Consider the following 21627-nt stretch of genomic DNA (forward strand, 5'->3'; position numbering starts at 1 on the left):
ATTTCAAATCAGACAGGAATTTTTTTAATGAAAATTGGATCAGAAAAAAATTGACATACAAAATTGGTCAAAGGTACAACACCTTCCCCTACACCTAATGCAATACATCCGTGAGGCCAGTGATGTCCAGCCTGGTAGCCCATCGGCCCATGCTCCACTGGAAGTCTGCTATCCAGCCATTCCTTTAATCAAAAGCTGTTTATTGTGACCTTAAAGCCCCTGCCAATTTTGAGCTGCAGTGAGCCAAAGGGTGTCCTATATTTTATGATTGCTGTGGAGCAGCTCTGCAAACTGAATCTCATCCCGGTGGAGGCCTCCTGGGATGTTCTGTTACTGCCCACCAGCGAATGGCCAGCAGACGAGCCGGGCGCACATGGTCACCATGCGACCATCTGCGCTGTTGAAAGGGACGATGCTCCGTCACTCCCGCCGGGGGCAGTAATCGATATCAACAAGTTTGTGTGCACAGTGCAAAAAACAGACAACCACTCGCAGGCCCTAACACGTTGCTGCACAGAGAGTATGTGCGAGGGCTACCGAATCGTGGATGGAAATCTGTAAGAACGCCCCGCTGGAAGCTAAAACCCATGGCCGATATTCGCACCGCGCAAGACTCTAAGCCAGGTATTCCGCATGCTGCTAGTGAATCGGCTTGTCGGACACCTGGGCACAGAGGAGATCAAAAGAGCCATTCGTGAGCGTTCTACTGACCAGGGTTTAACCAGTACGTGGGTAACGGTGTGAAACATGGCCGTCACTGCCACTGCCCAAAACACGAGCCCCGACGGGCAGGAACAGCAGCTGCCATGACAACTCAAAAAAAATTTTTCCAACGGGTTCAACAAGGCCGTCGGAAGGTATGGGGAAATCCAGCACTTACTCCAACTCCCACCACAATAATCTGGGAACCGGATGATGCACCATCACGCCCAGAGACACCCGATGAAGAGGAACCCCGGTGGGCCCTACACCTGTCACTGACAAACGCCCCTTTTTAAGTGACCTTTGACGAGTCGCCGGACCCCACCAGACAACATGGAAGCCACGCGGGGGTCGTGACACTCATCCCCATGCTACGCTACACTTACCACCGCGTCAGGCGGCAACACTGCCCCGGTATGGCAGAATACATGGGACAAACCAACAGCAGTATGAGGCAACCAAGAGCAACGGGAACGAATGTGTAGCAGTCACATCGGGCTCTTTCGAGGGGGAGGGGGGAGGAATTTACATCGACCAGAGGTACGTCCTCCCTACGTCCAATGTGCCTCACGCCGCTGCCGTCCCCTTCTCCTCCACCAAAATCCTGTTTCAAACCTCCCACCAAGGTGTGTGTGTGTGTGTGTGTGTTGTCTGAGCATTTGTTCGGCCACTCAGCAAGAGGCGCTGTGTTAGAGCCTGTGTTATGGCATCATACCATTTAAAATTACATCAAATTAATAAGTATGGTTTTATTTTCTATTTATATTTTTATCCCTCTGTAAATGTGTTCAGCAAATTATTAGGAGGGAGCAGCACCATGCATGATCACTTACGGCACACACCCTCAGTTGAGCAAGACTTCCCCCTTTAAATAATGAACTTAATAAATAAATAATTGTAGTACGTAGTAAATAATCCAAAATTACCATGATATTTTTTAAGGGTTTAAACATTTCATGTATATTTGCTTTGCTGTATTAAGATAATGGTAAATTCACTACTTCCTGCGGCAATGACACCCTGGTAAATGCCCAGTCACTTCCGTTCGCAGACCGGGGTAGGAAGCATCTCCGCACCTTGTCGAATTAAACCTGTTACTAGTCACTGATCTGTTTAAATCTGCCATCGTTAAGTATCTTTAAACCTTTTCTTGTCATTTTCGAGGCCTACCTTGGCGGTAGACAGTTATACCTAATTGTTTAAAGCTCTCCGGAGCATTTTAAGTAGCACGACGATTTTTGTACTTTCAGAGCGATGTCCTGGTCAGCAACTAAGCTGGACTACATGCCGTCGGCAATATTAAATATTTTATATGTAACAACTTGACATGGCCGCGGCCTAACTGTCCTTATACTAAGCGGGGGTTCGCGTCGATACATGCACTGAGATTAATTTGTGGGCGCCACCGTGCAAGGGGCACGAACCCAGGAGAGACTCTTTTTCAGGGCCGTGACGTCGCCCATGTGAGGCGTGATTTCAACCCCCTTAAAGCCAATCCTAGTACTCGCCACTGGTCCGCTCTCAGCGTCTGGTACGCTCTTCACCTACGCAGTGGGCTCTTACTGCGCCCCACACGCCGTCACACTCAGGATGTTGAAATAAACAAATACAAATAAAATTGTATGCCCTGGTGTATTAGTTGCGACTTCGCCTACACCTTTGATTATATCACACAGCACCTATGGCACGAATCGGTTCACGTGGTGCGACATGACCACGTGGTCACACTCTACAAGTAGGTAATTAGCATAAAAAGGACCATAGTGGTCACTCATACAATTATTTAAACAGTCCCCCCGACCGAGAGAAGCCCCGAGGAATTATGAACGCAAGATTTAAGATAATTAAAATTTAACAGAATTACTTAGCAGTGTAGGCAAGCGGTGAGGTCCCCGGGGTGCTGATGCGTCTGCTCTCGGTTGGTGCTGGCAAAGGACTGGGGTGAGCTCAGGGCTCTGCTAACCTAACATGGTGTCTTCGCGCCGAATCAATTACCATACCTATTTACGATTACGTGCCACAGGAAGCTACAGGTAAAACATGAAACACTCTTAATAATTAGATTACATCTAAAAAAAGATAAGAACTATTAACTAAAATTACAACAATTTATTATTAATAATAACCAGTCCGGCTTCAGCGGACTTCAGTTTGCCTCGTGCATGTTCGGTACGTCTTGTCATTGTTTATGCCTTAACTAAATATTAATTACTTAAAGTACATAAAACACTCCCGGCCGATCTGCCGTCACACTCCACTTGGGGAAAAATAAGCAAAAAAAAAATTACAATGTTTATCTCTAGTTAAAGGGGTGTGGTGCACTGCTGCTACAGCGCCCTCTTGACATCCGTGGTGCGCTATTCAAACACAACCACCCGACTACGTACTCAAGACGGAGCAGCTGCCAGTACGGGAAGTCGGATGGGGGGGGGGGGGGGGGGGGTGAGGGGAAAGGTGGCCAGGCTTCTGGGGCGCAGGCCCGGTTGACGTCAAACTCCTCATTGTGTGATTTCCAGAGTCTTGTCAAGGTATGTGACGGCACCAATAAAACTGACAAGTCACCCTGACTCGCTCGTATTCATCTCTCAACCATGAACCACGAGCTTTCCAGTGCAGAGACTGAGGTGTGTGGGGCACCTCAAGATCCCACTAGCAGTTGTCTTCACTGATAACATAGTGTGCCCACTGCTGAGAGTGGGCTGGTAAGTTCCAGTCTATCCACACAGGGGAAAAAGGAGCCTAGCTCCAAATGGGCCACGTCCGGCCCAGGAACATTGTTGATAGCTGGGTCCACGATCCCATCCATGTGGTGGCGCCAGAGATCTCTATTTACGGCAATCTAACACCCTACCCCCCCCCCCCCCCCCACCCACGCGCAATTCACTTCATACCGACGACCTTGCAGATTTTCTGATTATGGTCATGCCACTCTTCATAGCACATTGTGTTGTTCTTTCTAAAAAAAATTTTATAATTAAATTTCTAAATGATTCTGGATGCAATTTGTTTTCCCCAAAGGCAATTAAACATGTGCTGTCTGAAATTCCGTTTCATATATTTAGTTTAATATTAAGAAATAAGCCCTACCTACGCATCCTGTCTACATGGACAGTTCAGAAATCACAAATATTCCTCCTTGAAAACACTTCATTTAAATTTTATCAAAAATAATAATATTATTGTGCTATTTTTGACTAACTCTTAGTAACTTTATCTCTATTAATAAAGCCGGTAATCTTCAGAAATATTGTAAATAAAATCTGCTTCATAATAATTATTTATAGACAATACATAACCATCAAAATGAATGGCCACGTAGTAAAATTAATGCAGTTTAAAATCAAAATGTGTGTTTTTGCAAACAAACACTATTGATTCTCCTGAAACTATTGTGTAAAGACTATCACAATTGTATGTAAACATGCATAAATAAGTTTTTTATTGTAATAACAATGTGTTTACTGAAAAATGCCTGAGAACTACCTAACTAAAAGAAGGAAAATCAACCAAATTTTGTGATATTAAACATTTCTGAATTTTTTTGGTGTCTCAACCCTTTACTTTTGTCAGCACAAGAAGAAATCCATACATATGTTGTAATTTCCCTTACTTTCTCAGGTTTTCTAATACTGTAGCAAAAATGTAATATTGTGGCAGAGTTGTTGAAGTTTAAATCAGTTTTAAATTTAATACCATTGTAAATGTAAGAATGGTACGCATTGACTGGTCAAATAAAATGAAGTGAGATTTACAGAGAAGAGAAATATATATAGTACTTTTTTAATGTCTCTGCAAGACTAAATAACCGATTTGTTAAAAGAAAATTGTGAAATAAATATTGTTCATTGACAAATACTTTTTAAGTTGTTAGTAATCTATGTGTTTTACTTTTAGCAGTTATAAAAAGGGGCCTTGCCTCCCGTTCAGTACAACTTATAACTTGTAGGCATAAGTGAATATCGAACTACCCCCAGAGTAATACATACCAGCCAACTCATTAAGTCCCTGTCGGTAAAATGTTTGTAAATTATGTAACTAGCATAAATCATATGGAACAAATTTTGCATAACAAGTACAATTCAGGACAAACTTTTTATCATAGCTTAATTGACTTAATATTCAATGTGATACATAACCAATTATGCCTTTGAAATATTATAAGTATTAATATAATTAAATATTTTTAATACAAAAAATTTTACTTCACACTTTAAAAATAGTACAGTAAACTCCCGGTATATCGCGCCCCGATTGATCGCAGAATCGGGTATATCGCGGGTCAAACCATGTCCCCCAGTCAGAAATGAATAATAATGGAATAAATGGTTGATAGCCAATTAGGATAATTTTTGCATTGTAACTAACAAACTAAGCATCGGGCAGAAAAAAGCCTAGGCGTAGAAAATGTCCGCAGTGAAATTCTAAACAAGATATCTCCGTACATTATTCCTCTATCTTGTAGGGTTTTCAAATTATGGTCCAATCCAGCCCAGTGAAATTTTCTGAAAGACTAGTTCTTAACGTCGCTTTATCTCACAAATGAAGCAGGGGACCTGATAAAGCCCACCGTCCAGCGACATTATCCAGCGTGAATCGGCTGGGGATTCATGTTGGATAGGCTTGGTTGTCGGCAAGCGCTGGGTAGTGAGAGGCGAGCCGAGAATATGGAGAGAGGTAGAGATTAGAGCGGGCAGAAACACGTCGAGGGGGAGTGGGGGAGGGAATGTGTTCACGCAGCACACAGGCAGAGCATGAGTCACTTGACTGAGCAGCGTCGCTGCGTACAAGGCAAAATCAGGTAGTCCGGTGTTTAAAATTCCACTCCAGAATCTTAATTGGTACTTTACTGGACATCTGTATATAAATGTTTTGTTACAACTTAAACCTACAGATGTAATATTATTGGGTAATTCATTGTATTATACACGTTCATCTTTTTACTTTGGTATAATGTTTTAACATTAAATGGTAAAGTAAATCAGCTAGCGTATTTTTAATCTTTGCCCAGGAATTCCCAGTGGTCCAATACTTACGTGAACCATACTGTACCACTTTTGCTGTGAGGTAGTAAAGTCCCGGAAATGTTTATGTGTAGCGGTCTCCCGACCTTTATCCAGAGGCTGGGGAATATAACACTTGCCGATCCGAGCCACACACACTCAGCAACTCGACACAGTGTTTGGTGAAATAAGTAAAGACATAATTTAACACGGTTTTTAATACGGTGTCGCTGATTGCGCTAAAATTAAATTGGCGCAATTTTTGTTTCCCACACGTGACCATTTATAATTTACTGTAAGCATGGATAATAAAGTTTAACCACTTGACACGATAGACGATTCTTTATTTTTTATTGTACGAATGCTAGAATCGTTCTTTCCTGTATCTGCGGCCTACTTCTGCAAAAGACAAGCTAACTGTAAGTAAATATAGAATTTTTATTTTATCAATCAAACTCGGTACTTTGCGATTCATATTCGGTTTGAAGTATCACTACGGCCTTTCTTTTTAGAAGACTTCGACCACAGAATCGTGTGTAACCGCACTCACTGCACTTACTTTGTTACGGACACACAGACGAAGCAGATACTGTGGCTGACACCACGAGACTGGCAGCAGCTTGTGTGCCGCACGTGTGTATGGCGGCGTGTGGCACGCTCGTAGGCCGTGCGACAAACTGTGCGCGGCACGCGGAAAAATAAAAACAATTCAACATTTAATATTTATCTTTAAAATTTATTATTTTTAGTTTTTCACCCGCGTTTAGTGAAAACTGCGGATGCAAAGTCCGCACAACGGCGGGCCGTCTATACTGTGCGTGCTTGCCGACCTATTAGAACACAGGCAGTGTTTTATGCCTTTTGACCTTGGTCACATCGAAACAACACGGTTATGCAACAACGCGGGTAAAAGTTATGTCCCCCGACAACCGCGTTAAATAGGGAGTGTACTGTAGTTACATACAGCTCTAAGAAACAAAGTATGTACATGTATTTGGACTAAGATATAAATATCAAAACTTGGTGCATAAAAATAACTAGCCTAATATACAAAACTCTTTACTTTTGTGTCAGCTACCTTAAATATATTTTTAAATTTATTTTATTCCAACTCATTTCATCGCTGACACTAACACTTGTGTACAGCACATTTGTTGAGGCTCTCATAACCTACAGAATTTAGGATCTTGACAAAAATAAACCTTTCAGCCAAAGAAACTGTGGGAAAACACACAAAGAGAATGTTTTTAATGTCTGTTACACAACATGTATTGGCAAAAGGCACCAAACCGAAATTAAAGCAAAATAAAATAAAAAGGAAAACTAAAATTTATTTGCCAAAAAGTAAGCACTAAGCACTGTTTTAAAAGATTTGAAAAAAGTGATATAATTAATAAAAAATTTATCTTAATTCAAATCACAAACCTCTTTACATTAAAAAAGAGCTTTATAGTGTTCTACATTATTGGTTCTTCAAAATCATCTTTCTTATAAATATATTAATCTAAAATCTTAGCCACCACACATTCTCTGCATACTTACTCCTACCGCAATGATCCAAAGCCAACAACTAGCGAAATGAAATAACAGTGATCACAAATGTTCAATATACTTAGTACAACAGTTACAACATAGCTAAAAGAAATGCCTTTAACTTTTGCACAGACAACAATACAATACTAACACATCAATAAAGAATCTGCTCTAGTGTTCTACCTATTAAATACTTTAGACCTGAAACATTAAATCCCATTAATATTTCAGTGTAACCATAAAATTTGGCACGTATGATAATAGTTACCCCTGTGGTTATTGTTTAATGTGAAAGTTACGTAACTGTCACTTCCATTACCAAACCACCACAAACATTCCTCAATAATCTTTTTCAATTATTCCACTTTCCTCTCATCCTATCACAAATTTTTTGGTTGCAATATTGAGATCAAAATAATACATAAAACCAACTGTTGAATTTTTTGAGTTAATTTTTAAATAGATAAGAATTTTTTTTTAAATTTTAACTATTAAAAGAAGTAGAGCTGAAGATATGAAACTACCAAAAATGAAAAAAGAAGGAGGTTGGGGAATAAATACATATTTACATAATGGTTTTTCACCCTTCATTCTCACTCTGTAAACCAGACAAAAGAAAACTGTTATAGCTCCGCTAGAGTTGTTTCTTGAGACTGGCCACTTGCTAAACAATGTCTCTGAAGTGCAGCAAGTTATATCTGAGCTAGAGCTATTTCAGGTGCTTCCACAGACTTGGATTAAATATTTTCTACAAGCTATCATTTAAAGAGACCTTCGCCTGTATGTACTTTCATGTGTGTAATAAGTTTTTCTTTTACACTAAATGATTTACTACACATATCACAATTAAAGGGACACTCCCCTGTATGCAACCTGTTGTGAACTCTGAGAGCCGCTTTACAACTAAAAGACTTACTACATAATTCACACTTTATAGCATTCTCCCCCCTATGTAAGCGGTAGTGTGCATTAAATACTTCTCTCCTAACATATGATTTACTACACACATTACACTTGAAGGGCCTTTCCCCTGTATGTAGCCTGATGTGTGTAATGATATCCCTTTTACAACTAAAAGACTTACTACATACATCACACTTGAAGGGATGATTCCCTGTATGTACCCTGATGTGCATATCCAGATACCTTTTAAAACTAAAAGTCTTACCACATAATTCGCACTTGAAAGGACGCTCCCCTGTATGTAACTTGTTGTGTAAAATAAGACACGTGTTAGAACTTAGAGACTTACCACATAATTCACACTTGAAGGAACGCTCTCCTGTATGTGTCCTGTTGTGTACAATGAGATCCGTTTCAGAACTAAAAGACTTACTACAGAATTCACACTTGCGACGCTCCCCTGTATGCACCCTCTTGTGTCTTTGAAAGTTGTGTTTCCTTGCAAATGATTTGTTACACACTTCACACTTGAAGGGACGCTCCCCTGTAAGAGATATGTTGTATTCAACTAAATGACGTACTAGTGGCTCTTGTCTTATAATTGGAGCTTCTTTGTCTTGTTTGCTTGAAGAACACAAATGCTGATGATGGTGAAGGCACTTGCAATCTGTTGAAACACTGACGCAAATGTCAGACATCAAACTAGTACCGCAGGTAGCAGTTTCTGCCTGTGTATCATCTTCTGGTACACATTCAGTCTTGAGACATGCACTGCCTTCACCGCTGTAACTAGCTCTTGTTCTGGAAGCTCCAGCCAGAGAGATAGTCTCCACAGCAGGATTATCACCTGCCTGAAACAAAATTATTCCTTTATTTTAAAATGTTTGAGTTAAATTATCTGTATTAGTAGTTCATTGAATAATTTTTCAAACAAGCATATCCTGAGGTACATTAGGGAAAAAAGCCAGTAAAAATAGTAGTATTTTTTATTTCATAATATATTAAAGGTTTTCATTCTGAAAAAAAAAAATATCATTTTATGTTTATCATTATAATTAATGCTAAAAAATTCCAGATGTTAAGGTGTCTTTAACCTTACATACTGGTATTGGGAACACACTACTTATATTGTTATGTTGTGTTGTAAACATTTAAGTATTAAAATTTTTCTAGTATCTTTCTTGGGATTAATGTTTATAATTCTTAAATTTATGTTTTGGAGGTAGCTCCAAGGGGCTCGAGCTTCGCTGAGGAGAGGGTAATGCTGCATGTTACAAATTTCCAGGGTTTTGAAATAAGATTTTTTGGACTTCATAGTTGGGATTCTGGGATGGCTGCTCTGTTCACTCACCGTGCAGGTGTTGGACCAAGTAATTGGGGCGAGTATACGGCTGGCATGCAGATTGGACAAATTCTGTTGTCGTTTGTTTGCTGAGCGCTTGCACAGTCGCTGGCCGCAGCCACTGGGGAGCGCTGGTGCAACAGGCCGCGCGGTGTGGTGAAGGGGGTAGCATGCTCAGCTGTCCTCGTTAGTTGTTTGTAGATTTGGTTCCAACAACCATGGATTGTTTAGCGTAGGCGGTGAGAAGGGATTTAACTGGGAGTTTGAGTGAGGCTGGGGTTCGCTCAGGCGGAGGCTATGCCTCTCGCTTGTGGCAACAAGTCCCCTAGTTTGCAATTTAACTTTTAAAGTTCACTCCGAGAGGAGGCCATGGCCCTCGGAGGTTATGATTAGGTTGTAAGAAGAGGAGTTAAGACAATGAAACTACTTATATTTCACTTAGTCGGACGAGGCCCGAGTGGCTCGAGGAACAGCAGTCAAGGTTTGTTAACGAGGTTCTCTGTATTCATTAAAAATAAACCCCAATAGTTGTCACTATGGCTGAGAATTGTGAGTTAATTTCTACGGTTCCGTTAGTCAAGAAAAGAGGAGTCTCTTTAGGTCAGATTGAAATTTTTGACTGCAGATGCGTAAGGTCAGTAAATAAAGTCATGGTATCTCGTTTGTTTATATGTGGTTGATTGTACTGCTATTGCAAGGAGGAGGGGGGAGGTCGGTTGATACTAATTTAATCAGAATATAATCTTGTGGGTGCCACCACATGGAATACTGGTCATGTGGACCCAGCATCTCTCGTCTCAGGGCCGTGACATCGCCCGTGTGTAGCGAGACTCGTACTTCCAATTTAGAATAAAGCACTTAAAATAAGACTACGTCTACTCTCAGCGGTTGCACACTATATTAAGTACGGTGGTATGCTAAGCAGGCTCTTGGAGGCAGCCTCCACAATTCATTCTTCATGTCAAAGAAATAACTATTCTTATTTCTGAGTTTTATATCCGTTATACATCTGTTCTCCCTCTACATCATGTTACACTATTACAAAGCCAGCGACACAAATCAGTTTAAAGGTTGGTCCAGGAAATCAAGTTAGAGTTCAAATACATGACAAAGTTCAATTAATGAATAAAATAATAATTATGTCCAACATGCTACTACCCGAGATAAGCCCTGAAGTTATATGAAAGCAATTTATACTTATTAAGCCAACAGATGGATGTGAATAAGTGATTAAAGTTGAAGATGACGGGTGAGCGGAGCTCCTTACCCCGGGTAGCAACGGCGACAGACTGGGCTCCTCTCAGCGCCCTAGAGGCAGGTATCTGCACGTTTCCGGCTGACAATCATTACAAATATTTTGAAAGCGTGCCACCGAATAAAAAATACTACATTTAACCCTTTTTAAAATTTTGGCTAATGGCTGCAAACAATAATATTGGTTAACCAAACTATTTAAAACATACTAAATATTAAATCTGGTCCACTATGGAACTTGTTCGGCATTGTTCGGGCCTTGAAATTTTTATTACAATATATTTTAAAAGTACTCGTCTTGAAGTGGTCACTCCGTCCGTTATAACATAAAAGACTTGGGGCCAAGATAAAACAGGTTACATATTAAATGTGTAATGATTCAATCAATGTTAGTGAAACATGCACCAAAAGTAAAGCAACATTTCATACATAAATGGTTTAATGGATGCATACCTACTTAATACCTACAGAAATAATTAGAGTACATATTTAAAAAAAAAACCAAAGAAAACCAGAGCATAATTCAATCAAATATGGTTGAATTTACCAAGAGATATGATCCAATGCTTAAGATTACAATAAAAATTTGTTAAAATGTCACATGCATGTACACAAGTTCAACAAAAAAAGAAGTGGAGTAGATGATGTTAAATTCTATGACAATACAGTAAACTCCCGGTATATCGCGCCCCGATTGATCGCGGAATCGGGTATATCGCGGGTCAGACCATGTCCCCCAGTCAGAAATGAATAATAATAATAGAATAAATGGTTGACAGCCGATTAGGATAATTTTGCGTTGTAACTAACAAACTAAGCATCGGGCAGAAAAAAGCCTAGGCGTAGAAAATGTCCGCAGTAAAATTCTAAACAAGATATCTCCGTACATTATTCCTCTATCTTGTAGGGTTTTCAAATTATGGTCCAATCCAGCCCAGTGATATTTTCTGAAACACTAGTTCTTAACGTCGCTTTATCTCACAAATGAAGCATCGGACAGGGGACCTGACCGTCCAGCGACATTATCCAGCGTGACTCGGCTGGGGATTGATGTTGGATAGGCTTGGTTGTCAGCAAGCGCTGGGTAGGGAGAGGCTAGCCGAGAACATGGAGAGAGGTAGAGATTAGAGCGGGCAGAAACACCAGGGGGAGTGGGGGAGGGAATGTGTTCACGCAGCTCACAGGCAGAGCATGAGTCACTTGACTGAGCAGCGTCGCTGCGTACAAGGCAAAATCAGGTAGTCCGGTGTTTAAAATTCCACTCCAGAATCTTAATTGGTACTTTACTGGACATCTGTATATAAATGTTTTGTTACAACTTAAACCTACAGACGTAATATTATTGGGTAATTCATTGTATTATACAAGTTCATCTTTTTACTTTGGTATAATGTTTTAACATTAAATAGTAAAGTAAATCGGCTAGCGTATTTTTAATCTTTGCCCAGGAATTCCCAGTGGTCCAATATTTACGTGAACCATACTGTACCACTTTTGCCGTGAGGTAGTAAACAAGTCCCGGAAATGTTTATGTGTAGCGGTCTCCCGACCTTTAAACAGAGGCTGGGGAATATAACACTTGCCGATCCGAGCCACACACACTCAGCAACTCGACACAGCGTTTGGTGAAATAAGTAAAGACAAAGTTTAACACGGTTTTTAATACGGCGTCACTGATTGCGCTAAAATTAAATTGGCGCAATTTTTGTTTCCCACATGTGACCATTTATAATTTACTGTAAGCATGGATAATAAAGTTTAACCACTTGACACGATAGACGATTCTTTATTTTTTATTGTACGAATGCTAGAATTTTTTTTTTTCCTGTATCTGCGGCCTGCTTCTACAAAAGACAAGCTATCTGTAAGTAAATCTAGAATATTTATTTTGTCAATCAAACTCGGTACTTTGCGATTCATATTCGGTTTGAAGTATCACTACGGCCTTTCTTTTTAGAAGACTTTGACCACAGAATCGTGTGTAACCGCACACACTGCACTTACTTTGTTACGGACACTGACGAAGCAGATACTGTGGCTAACACCACGAGACTGGCAGCAGCAGCTTGTGTGCCGCACGTGTGTATGGTGGCGTGTGGCGTGCTCGTAGGCCGTGCGACAAACTGTGCGCGGCACGCGGAAAAATAAAAACAATTCAACATTTAATATTTATCTTTAAAATTTATTATTTTTATTTTTTCACCCGTGTTTAGTGGAAACTGCGGATGCAAAGTCCGCACAAAGGCGGGCCGTCTATACTGTGCGTGCTTGCCGACCTATTAGAACACAGGCGGTGTTTTATGCCTTTTGACCTTGGTCACATCGAAACATCGCGGTTATGCAACAATGCGGGTAAAAGTTATGTCCCCCGACAACCGCGTTAAATAGGGAGTGTACTGTATTCGTATGTCGTGGCTTTTCCGTAAATACAATAATAAAATCACGAAAATACTTTTTTCAAACACTAAAGACGTTTCTCTATTTACCCTGAAAACAGCGTTTCAAGATTCCTGCTGGTTTCTGAGACATTGCCATTTATAAGTTACCGATGCCATTTCTTTGACTTAAGCAGCAGTTTTCATGCATATGCCAGTATACTTTTGTGCTTTGTCTAAGGTCAGGAACATTTTTTGAAACAAATTTACACTAAATGAACTGTTACAGGGTGTCTACTGAGTTACAAAAACAAAAATTAGTGACTTTTTCTTGACTTTTTCATGACGATTTCTACTGAAGTGTGACCACGAAACTTGTCAAAATGGCATAATTTTTAAATGTTATAAAATTAAGTGTAGCGTATACCTTACATCAAAAATAAAATAAAAAATTGAACGTTTGCTTTTCTTTATCAAAATGTATAGGCCTAAGTGCTGGAAAAAAGACATAAGTTAAGCCTACATACACACAAAACTAATTGCATACACTTAAGATACTTGCAAAACACTCTTATTGACTGATTTCTCTGTATTCTGTGAATAACAAGTATTTACAAATCCTGAGAGTATTTACACTAAAAAACTGTAAAGTATGAAACTAAATTTCTAATTAGTTGACATGTTTTTCAGCTTCTTCTTCTCAGTGTCAATTTCCTTCTGGAGTGCAGAAGCTTCTTCCTCAGCCTCCAAGAGAAGTTTTCTCTTCCTGACTTCTAATTTTGCAAGCGTTTCCATGGCAGTTTTTACCTCGTTAGCCTCTTGTTTTCCTTTTGAATTCTTTTTTTCAAGGGCTTCCTTCCTCTTGAAGCTTGCACGCCTAGCTGCTTGGATCATTCCATTGCATATTTCAATATTATTTATTCCACCCACTGCCTGCACAGCTGAATAAATGCTACGCTGAGAAATAAGAGAGAGTTCATTCATATTCTCAACCAAACACTCTTTATTGATCGAAAATCCCCTCTCAACTGCACTGTTGCCATGAAATAATGTAAATATAATTGTGCAAAATGACAACAATGCCTGGTTAGCTTTAGCATCTGTGAGGATGTCAAAGAGGAAAGAATCCAACCTGTGTGAACTTATGTCAAAAGTCTTCAACTTTTCTTGAACAGCAGATTGCTCACAGATGCCAAGATAATTTCTTTTAACCAGGTCTGCCTCAATGTTGGAGACATGATTTTTTGAAGTTAGTTCATCAAGGGCAATTGTGACATATTGTACCCTTAATGTGTCATTCAACATTACTGATGGTGAAAGGCAAGCAGCTCCTTTTACCATACTCTTACGTAATGGAGACTTTGGTCCAGTCAATTTCACGTACATTTCAAGTAAAAAGCTTCTACAATCTCGTCTAAATAGTTGCACATCGAGTTCTTTTACATTCTTACAACTGTTTTTCGCACCGAATCCTATGTCCACATTTTGTGTAGATGACAAGTTATTTTTCACATCAATTGCAAGTAGCTGTTTTGTGTTCTTCACAGAACTCATTACATCCCTTTTCACAAACCGGCTTGCAATGCTCAGGGTGTCTACCAAATCTAGTAAATGAAATTCCCTGATTTTTCCAGGTTTTCCAGGTCTAAAACTGAATTTTTCCAGGTTTTCTTTAACACAATTACGACATTCCACGAAACTGAAAAAACTGCATAACAATACATTGACGGGTTTCAAAGTATTTCAACTTACTTAAAATTAGTAAAAAAATTACCTTCTTCCAGACGTGGCCAAAGTGACTCAATTGATAGCAAATAAACATGCTGCTACAAATATTTCACACAATTACTTTTGCAAAAAACATTAGTAAAAGGAAGCTCCCGTCAATTTTGCAGTGACTCAACTTTTGCGTCTATTGCACTTGCTTCAGAACGAGCCAAATCCAACACTCGAGCCTTCTTCAACTGCAATGCCTTGATCTCCTCTTCAACTCTTCTTTTTCTGCCTTCTTCTTGTCTGCAGCTTCCTTTCCTTTTTGTTTTGTTTGCAGGGCTTCCTTACACCTACAACTAGCATTTCTTACATACTGTAACATGGACGTGTTGATATCAACATGCTCTACACCTCCAGAACGTTGAACAAAGTCGTACACTTGTCTTTGTGCAATCAGTGTTTCTTCCTGCAAGTTTTCAGTCAGTAGATTAGAAGTCACTGAAAATCCTCTTTCCAATGATGCATTTCCATTGAAAGTACCAACATCATCCTCACAAACTTAAGAAGGCCTGTTTTAGTTGCTACTGTATGTGCCTTAAGAATAAGCATCCACAGTGCTTCAGAATCTTGCGAGGAACATCCAACTGATATGATCACTCAATGTTATCAGCTTCTTGTCCTGATAGCCACCTGTTTCGAAGACAAAATTATAAACTGTACTTCACACGCTGTTTCCTCACACCCGAATTTAAAGCCACAGACAGACATAAGCAGGAAATTCCCTTGGTATGTTTGTACTTCAGGGGAATTTTGTCTTGAAGTTTTTTTACCATAACCTTTGGACAAGTCCTAACATATTTTTCAGTAACAGGACAGACATTTCTGGTACTTTCTCTTTTTTTGATGGCATGGCGTACTGCATAACACAACTTGATATTGTTAGCAGTCAATAGATTTTCCTGGTTATCTTAATCCAATCGAGATACATACATTGTTTTTGTCCCTAAAGCTCTTCAGTACCTCTGGTTTCACAAACTTTCCTGCCAAAGTTAATAAAATGTCTACCAGTGAATCATAGAGAAAAAGTGCCATGGGTGCTTCACTTTGGAACATTGTAAGAAACAATTCCAGCTCTGATGCTAAAGAGTGGAAGAATGTCAATTTTACTTCTAGAAGACTATCTTCAAGAGCACTTTTCACTACATTGAAAGAGACAGATGAAATAGAAACTTCACTAAGAAATTTCTTTGGGTGGGGTAACGTTTTCATGGCACGCTCAGCAACTGCAGTATTCCATCTGATTGCACAAAATTTCTTGGGAAAAAGCTCTGATCCAGTTATTCTAATGTAATCTGCCCTCCATGCAGGTACATGATTAAACAAAAAGTAACTGTGCCTCAAAAAACTAACAACGTCCCATTGTGTAGCAGAAATTCCAGTTTTGAAAGCACCATGGACCGTATGAAGCCCACAGCTACTAATTTCTAGCAATTATGGCGAATCTTCACCAAAAGTGTCTGTGATACGTATTTTCAAAGCTAACAAAAATGCCCAGTTTACGATGGGAGCAACCATAGATACTTAAAATTAAATGCACCTGTCTGTATAATCCGAACATGGGAAGCACATGCTGCAGCACATACGTCAGCAGAATAACAGACCAGCTTGAACCAGTTTGTATCATGTGATTTGACGCCACTTCCGAATCCGAAAATGGACGTGTGAACTGTTCATTATTAGCCATTCAAAAATAAAAATGGGAGGGGATACACTTGATGCTACGTTAATGCAACCTGATAAATAAACAAAAAAAAATTACCAACTACAACCTACCAAACAAAAATTCCCTGATTTTTGAAAAAATTCCCTGATTTTTCCCTGATTATTCCCTGATTACAATATTCCCTGATTTTTCCAGGTTTTCCAGGTTTTCCAGGGTCAGTAGACACCCTGAATGCTGCGTGCCACTGAATACAGTTCTACATACAGAAATGGCAACATTGGATTGTCACTCTGGAAGCTTATCAAGTATGGCTCAACTTCTTTTACCACTGATTGCAAGAAAAAAAGTTTCGCTTCAAGAAAACTGTCTTTAAGAAAATCTTCAACAACACTGAAGTTCTTTGTTTCTGGTCGTTTAGGCTGAACAAAAGCTACATATTTTTTCAAATGTGGGATCATCTTTAAAGCCCTTTCAATGACTTTCGAGTTTTCCACCCATCTGATAGAACACATTTTCAGAGGGAACTCGGTGGACCCACTTGACTTAGTGTAGTCTGCTCTTCTGGATGGAAAATCTTTAAAAAGGTAGTATAGTGCACGCAGAAAATTATTTATTTGCCACTCACATTTATTGTGGCCTGTCTTGTAAGCCCCATGAACTGTGTGAAGAGAGCAAGTTCCAACATCAATCAGTTTCTTATCTTCTTCGTTGTCTGCAGATTTTTCCATCATGTAGTTGAAGTCCTTCAGAAACTTGAGGTTCACATTTGGCCCATCTAGGGCTATCTGCAAAACATTTTTCAGAGGCAATCCCAAATCATGCATTCCTGAAGTGAAAGACTCAAGAAGATCAGCTGAAGTGGCATGCCCTAAAAACACGGAGTTCAGGTAGCGAGTTGAAACCATGTTTAAACTGCTGTCCCAGTAACGAACAATTATATCCATCTGTCCTTTTTGCGCAATACGATTCAGACTCTCGTCCAGCGAAACTGCAAAAAATGTACACTTCTGTAAAGTATTGGCAAGTTTTTCTTGAAAAAAAGGGCCAAGGCCAAAGGTTGTCACATAACCAATTTTATCCTTCTGCATTTTGAATTTTTGTGCTATAACACTGTCGGGGAACATTATGGGGAACAAATCACTAGTAGCGCATGAACTTCTGTCAGATGTGTGTGTCATTACCTTATTAAGTGACCACAATATTTCTGCTTTCCACACGTTCTCATCAACACAATATTTATTTAAAGAACCTGGGATGTGTTGTGACTTTGAATTTGAAGGAGTTGCACATTCAGTAAATAATTTATCAATAGAAGTCACGGTTCCTGAACTACTTTAAGTGGAAGGTGCAGTATCTTTTTCCTGACCCAAATGTGTGAGCTTGTCAACCTTCAAAAAACTTAGTGTTGATTGTTTGCTTTGTAGTATGGCAGAAGACAGCTCCAGATGTTTTTTTCCTGCTTCATGAACCTTCACAGATGACAAACCACTGTGACTTACATCAAACTTCGATTTACAGAATGTGCAAAATGCCTTGTACTTGTCATCTTTAACAGGACGCAACCACTTTGAAAACCTATCATTTTCATCTGAGAGCCAATATTCTTTAAAAGAACATTTGCCAGGCATTTTCTTTTTCTTAGTAACTTTTCATTCAATTAACACTGGAAATAAAATTATTAGTATGTAGTTGCAGTAAAATCATGGAAAAATATTCAAGTTAACAAATGAAGGTTAGTTTGAAACTTAATTGAATAAAATTAACTATATCTGCTTTCCCGCATGCCAATTTTTCGCACTAAAACACGTTAACATTTGTTGGCAAACATTTTCAGCACATTATATCATAGAAAGTATTACAATTCCATTCCGTAGCACTTTAACCTCTTCGACAATTATTTCAGTTGGAAAATAAAATGTGGCGGCAATTAAACGGCTTTGTGTTTAGTAATTTGTAAGCATAGTCGTTAACAAAACCAAAACACGAAAATACATCACACACTTCGTGCACAAATTTTTGGCTTTCTTTTATCCTAGCCAAACATAAATTTACGTTTCGTACACACAAGCAAACAGTAAACAAACGCTATAAGTTTGATTATGAACGCTCGCCATTTGGCTAACAACTTATCGATATGGACGCTGGTCGTGTGCATTGACGCCTTGACAGCTACAATCCATTATGTGCGATTGTTGTGCGCTCTGAAGAGTAAGAATAGAGGTGGGTTGTGACCAAGGTTAATAGAGAGAGGTTGCCTCGATCGCTTGCGCATCGTTCTGCGCATCGCGTCACTTGCAGCCCCGGCTGGGCTTGCCAGCCCGTCTGCTCCTATCAGTTACTTTGTTTACAAGCACATCTGCTCGTAATAACGAGTCAAACTACAGCGTAATGCAGGGAGAGGTATTGTTGTGAGGAGATTAATTGAGAGTGCGTGTGTTATAAAATGTTAGTGTTGCTTATAACATAAGTGCATAGGTGCTTCGTTAATTATAACTAGCAGGCAAAATGTTAAGAACACGAATTTAAAGTGAATTTGTTTTGGTAGGCTAAACGCTGTTAAAAAGTTGTATTTAAACATTACAATGCCAGGTACGCGGTGTACAGTGGCTGTGTGTACAAATAGTTTGGTAAAAACAAAATCTTTACCTGAAACAAATCATATAAAATATCATCGATTCCCACGTGATGATCATCTGTTGAAAGTGTGGGTTCAGAAATGCTGACGTGATGGTGAGTGGAATCCAAAAACAACTTACATATGTTCAGAGCACTTTACAGATGATGATTACAAGCGCGACTCGAAAGCTGAGATGTTAAATACATACGCTAAAAGAAGTCTTAAACCAAATGCTGTACCTTCATTAAAACTTCGAATTACACCACCTGTAGAAACATTGGAAAGTCGTGTGCGCCGAGAAGACCGAGTTAAATGCAGGGAAAACAAAAAAAAAAAAAAAATGTTATGTAAATTAATCGTAGATTCAAATGAAAATGTGAGGCAGAAACATGTTCTTGTAGTCAGTTAAAGCATTCAAAGTCTTGTTCTAACAATGACTCGGATGAAATGCTTTGGAAGGAAATCCAAATTATTAAAGAAAATTTGTTTCTTGCCGAAAGAAAGTCAGTTTTCAATTTGGAAGTCATGAAAAAACTCAAAAAAGAAAACGTAAATCTTAAAAACAAACAAAAAACCGTTCTTCGTTAGAGTTCCGCATGCGGAATATTCTTTCAAGTGTTTTTTTTTTCTTCAAAAAATCAAATTAACTTATTACTTTCGTTGAAAAAAAGAGTAAACTGGACCAATGAGGACAAAGATTTCGCTTTCACTTTGCGTTATTTCAGTAAGCGATGTTATTTATTTTTAAAACAGAAACTTAACTTCCCATTGCCTAGACTTTCAACTTATCAACGATGGGCATCTTCATTTGACACGAGAAAAGTTATCCTAGTAAACATGTTCGAATTTTTGAATGTAGCACGTTCTTCGTTGCTAGACTTCGAACGCATTGTTGTTCTTTGAAGAAATAAAAGTGAAGAAAACGCTCGAGTATGATGCAAAAGAGGATGAAACGATTACACGAAAAACTGCTGTATTCATGTTAGAAATTTATTTTTAAATCAGTTTATTTATATTGCAAACATTCCCAAAACGTTTTAATGAGCTATGGCTACTTTTATTAAACACTAATAAATTGATATGCAATTATTTTAAATATTATAATCTTACTGAGAAATAAATACAAATAAACCATTTTGTTTACTAGTTACATGTTACTTATATTAATTTTTAAAAATTCATGGATACATCATTGATATTTTGAAAATTTTTACTGTCACTGAAAAAATATGTTGAAATAATAATTCATCCTTGTTTTCAGTCACATGTTGTCATTTGAAAAGCAGATCAAAACGATTATAATTAACAGTAATCTACAAAGCATAAATGAAATACTATAAGTATTGTGTATCAGACATGTGAAACGAGCCGAGCTGATAAGAGAAAGCCGTCAGTCAGCAGGTGTAGTATTACGGCTGGGAACGGCGGGGCTGCAGATGACGTCAGAGCGGAGTGTCGGGCTGTCTACATTGTTCTTATGGGATCGAGACAACCTCTCTCTACTAACCTTGGGTTGTGACAGCAATTTTCGGTATCTGTCCCAACCTGATACTGATACAGCATTGTACCATGTTACAAGTCTCTGATACTTCTGTATCAGACGGTCCCAGGAGGCAACAAAGCTCCGCGTACGCAGACCGTGCGACCGGAAGGAGAATCTGATACATTATTTATCACGCCTGGTAATTCTCTACCTCTGATACTCTCATGCCCGCCTGATACAACCAGTATCAATCAGTTCAACATTCACTGCAGTTCGTCCTGGCCGTGTATCACCATGTTGCGGGCTGTCATGGTTTGTAGTTAGTATCTTTATAGTGAAATAAGGAATGGATAAGTGCACGAAAAAGACTTCATTTGTGTGGAATTTTTTCACGGAAAATAATGAGTTTGCTAATTGTAATTTGTGTAAACAAAAACTGAGTTATAAATCATCGACTAATCTGAAGAAACATTTGAAAAAACATTGATATAGTATGCTCACTAATGTACCTATCTGTTTTTTTATTTTTTATTTTTGATAAAATCGTGAATTTTTAATGTATAAAAACACTAGTTACTAATTGTTTTCGAAAAAAGAAAGTCCATATGTTGATTACATCTGTTATTAGTGTCAACTGAGAATTTATTTGCATTTTCATAGCTGTTAGGTGCACAAATATAAATATTATATCTTGTATTAATGTACTTTTTAATATTAAAATTTCATTAGTTTTATTATTGAACGAGACGGTGCACACACTTTGCACTGAGCGTACTTTGAAGTAGGACAATAAACAAAATGACTTGTAACCAGGGCTGCCACTCTGATATTCATGAAAAACCTAGATAACCTACAAATAAACCCCGACACATGGGTAAAAAACCCAGATGCGTCTAAAATTCTATCGTTGAAAATGTTTGCGTACTAATTCAAAAATATAAACATAACTGGTTTTAATATAAAACAATTAATTACCTTACAA

General features: G+C 38.8%; 1 protein-coding gene across 5 annotated transcripts in view; it reads right to left on the reverse strand.

Moving 5' to 3' along the window:
- Positions 1-7089: 7089 nt before the first annotated feature.
- Positions 7090-21627, reverse strand: part of LOC134537894 (zinc finger protein 260-like) — a 104356-nt gene continuing 89818 nt past the window's right edge. For 4 of the 5 annotated variants that reach the window (XM_063378819.1, XM_063378821.1, XM_063378822.1 and 1 more), the window contains one exon: positions 7090-8989. In XM_063378819.1, the coding sequence (XP_063234889.1) occupies positions 7994-8989 (996 nt within the window). In that variant the 3' untranslated portion in view covers positions 7090-7993. Of the gene's footprint in view, positions 8990-16552; positions 17331-21627 lie in introns of those variants that run through there. The other variant, XM_063378820.1, reaches the window with a different exon arrangement.

Source organism: Bacillus rossius, chromosome 12, assembly GCF_032445375.1.
Source record: "Bacillus rossius redtenbacheri isolate Brsri chromosome 12, Brsri_v3, whole genome shotgun sequence".
NCBI lineage: Eukaryota > Metazoa > Arthropoda > Insecta > Phasmatodea > Bacillidae > Bacillus > Bacillus rossius.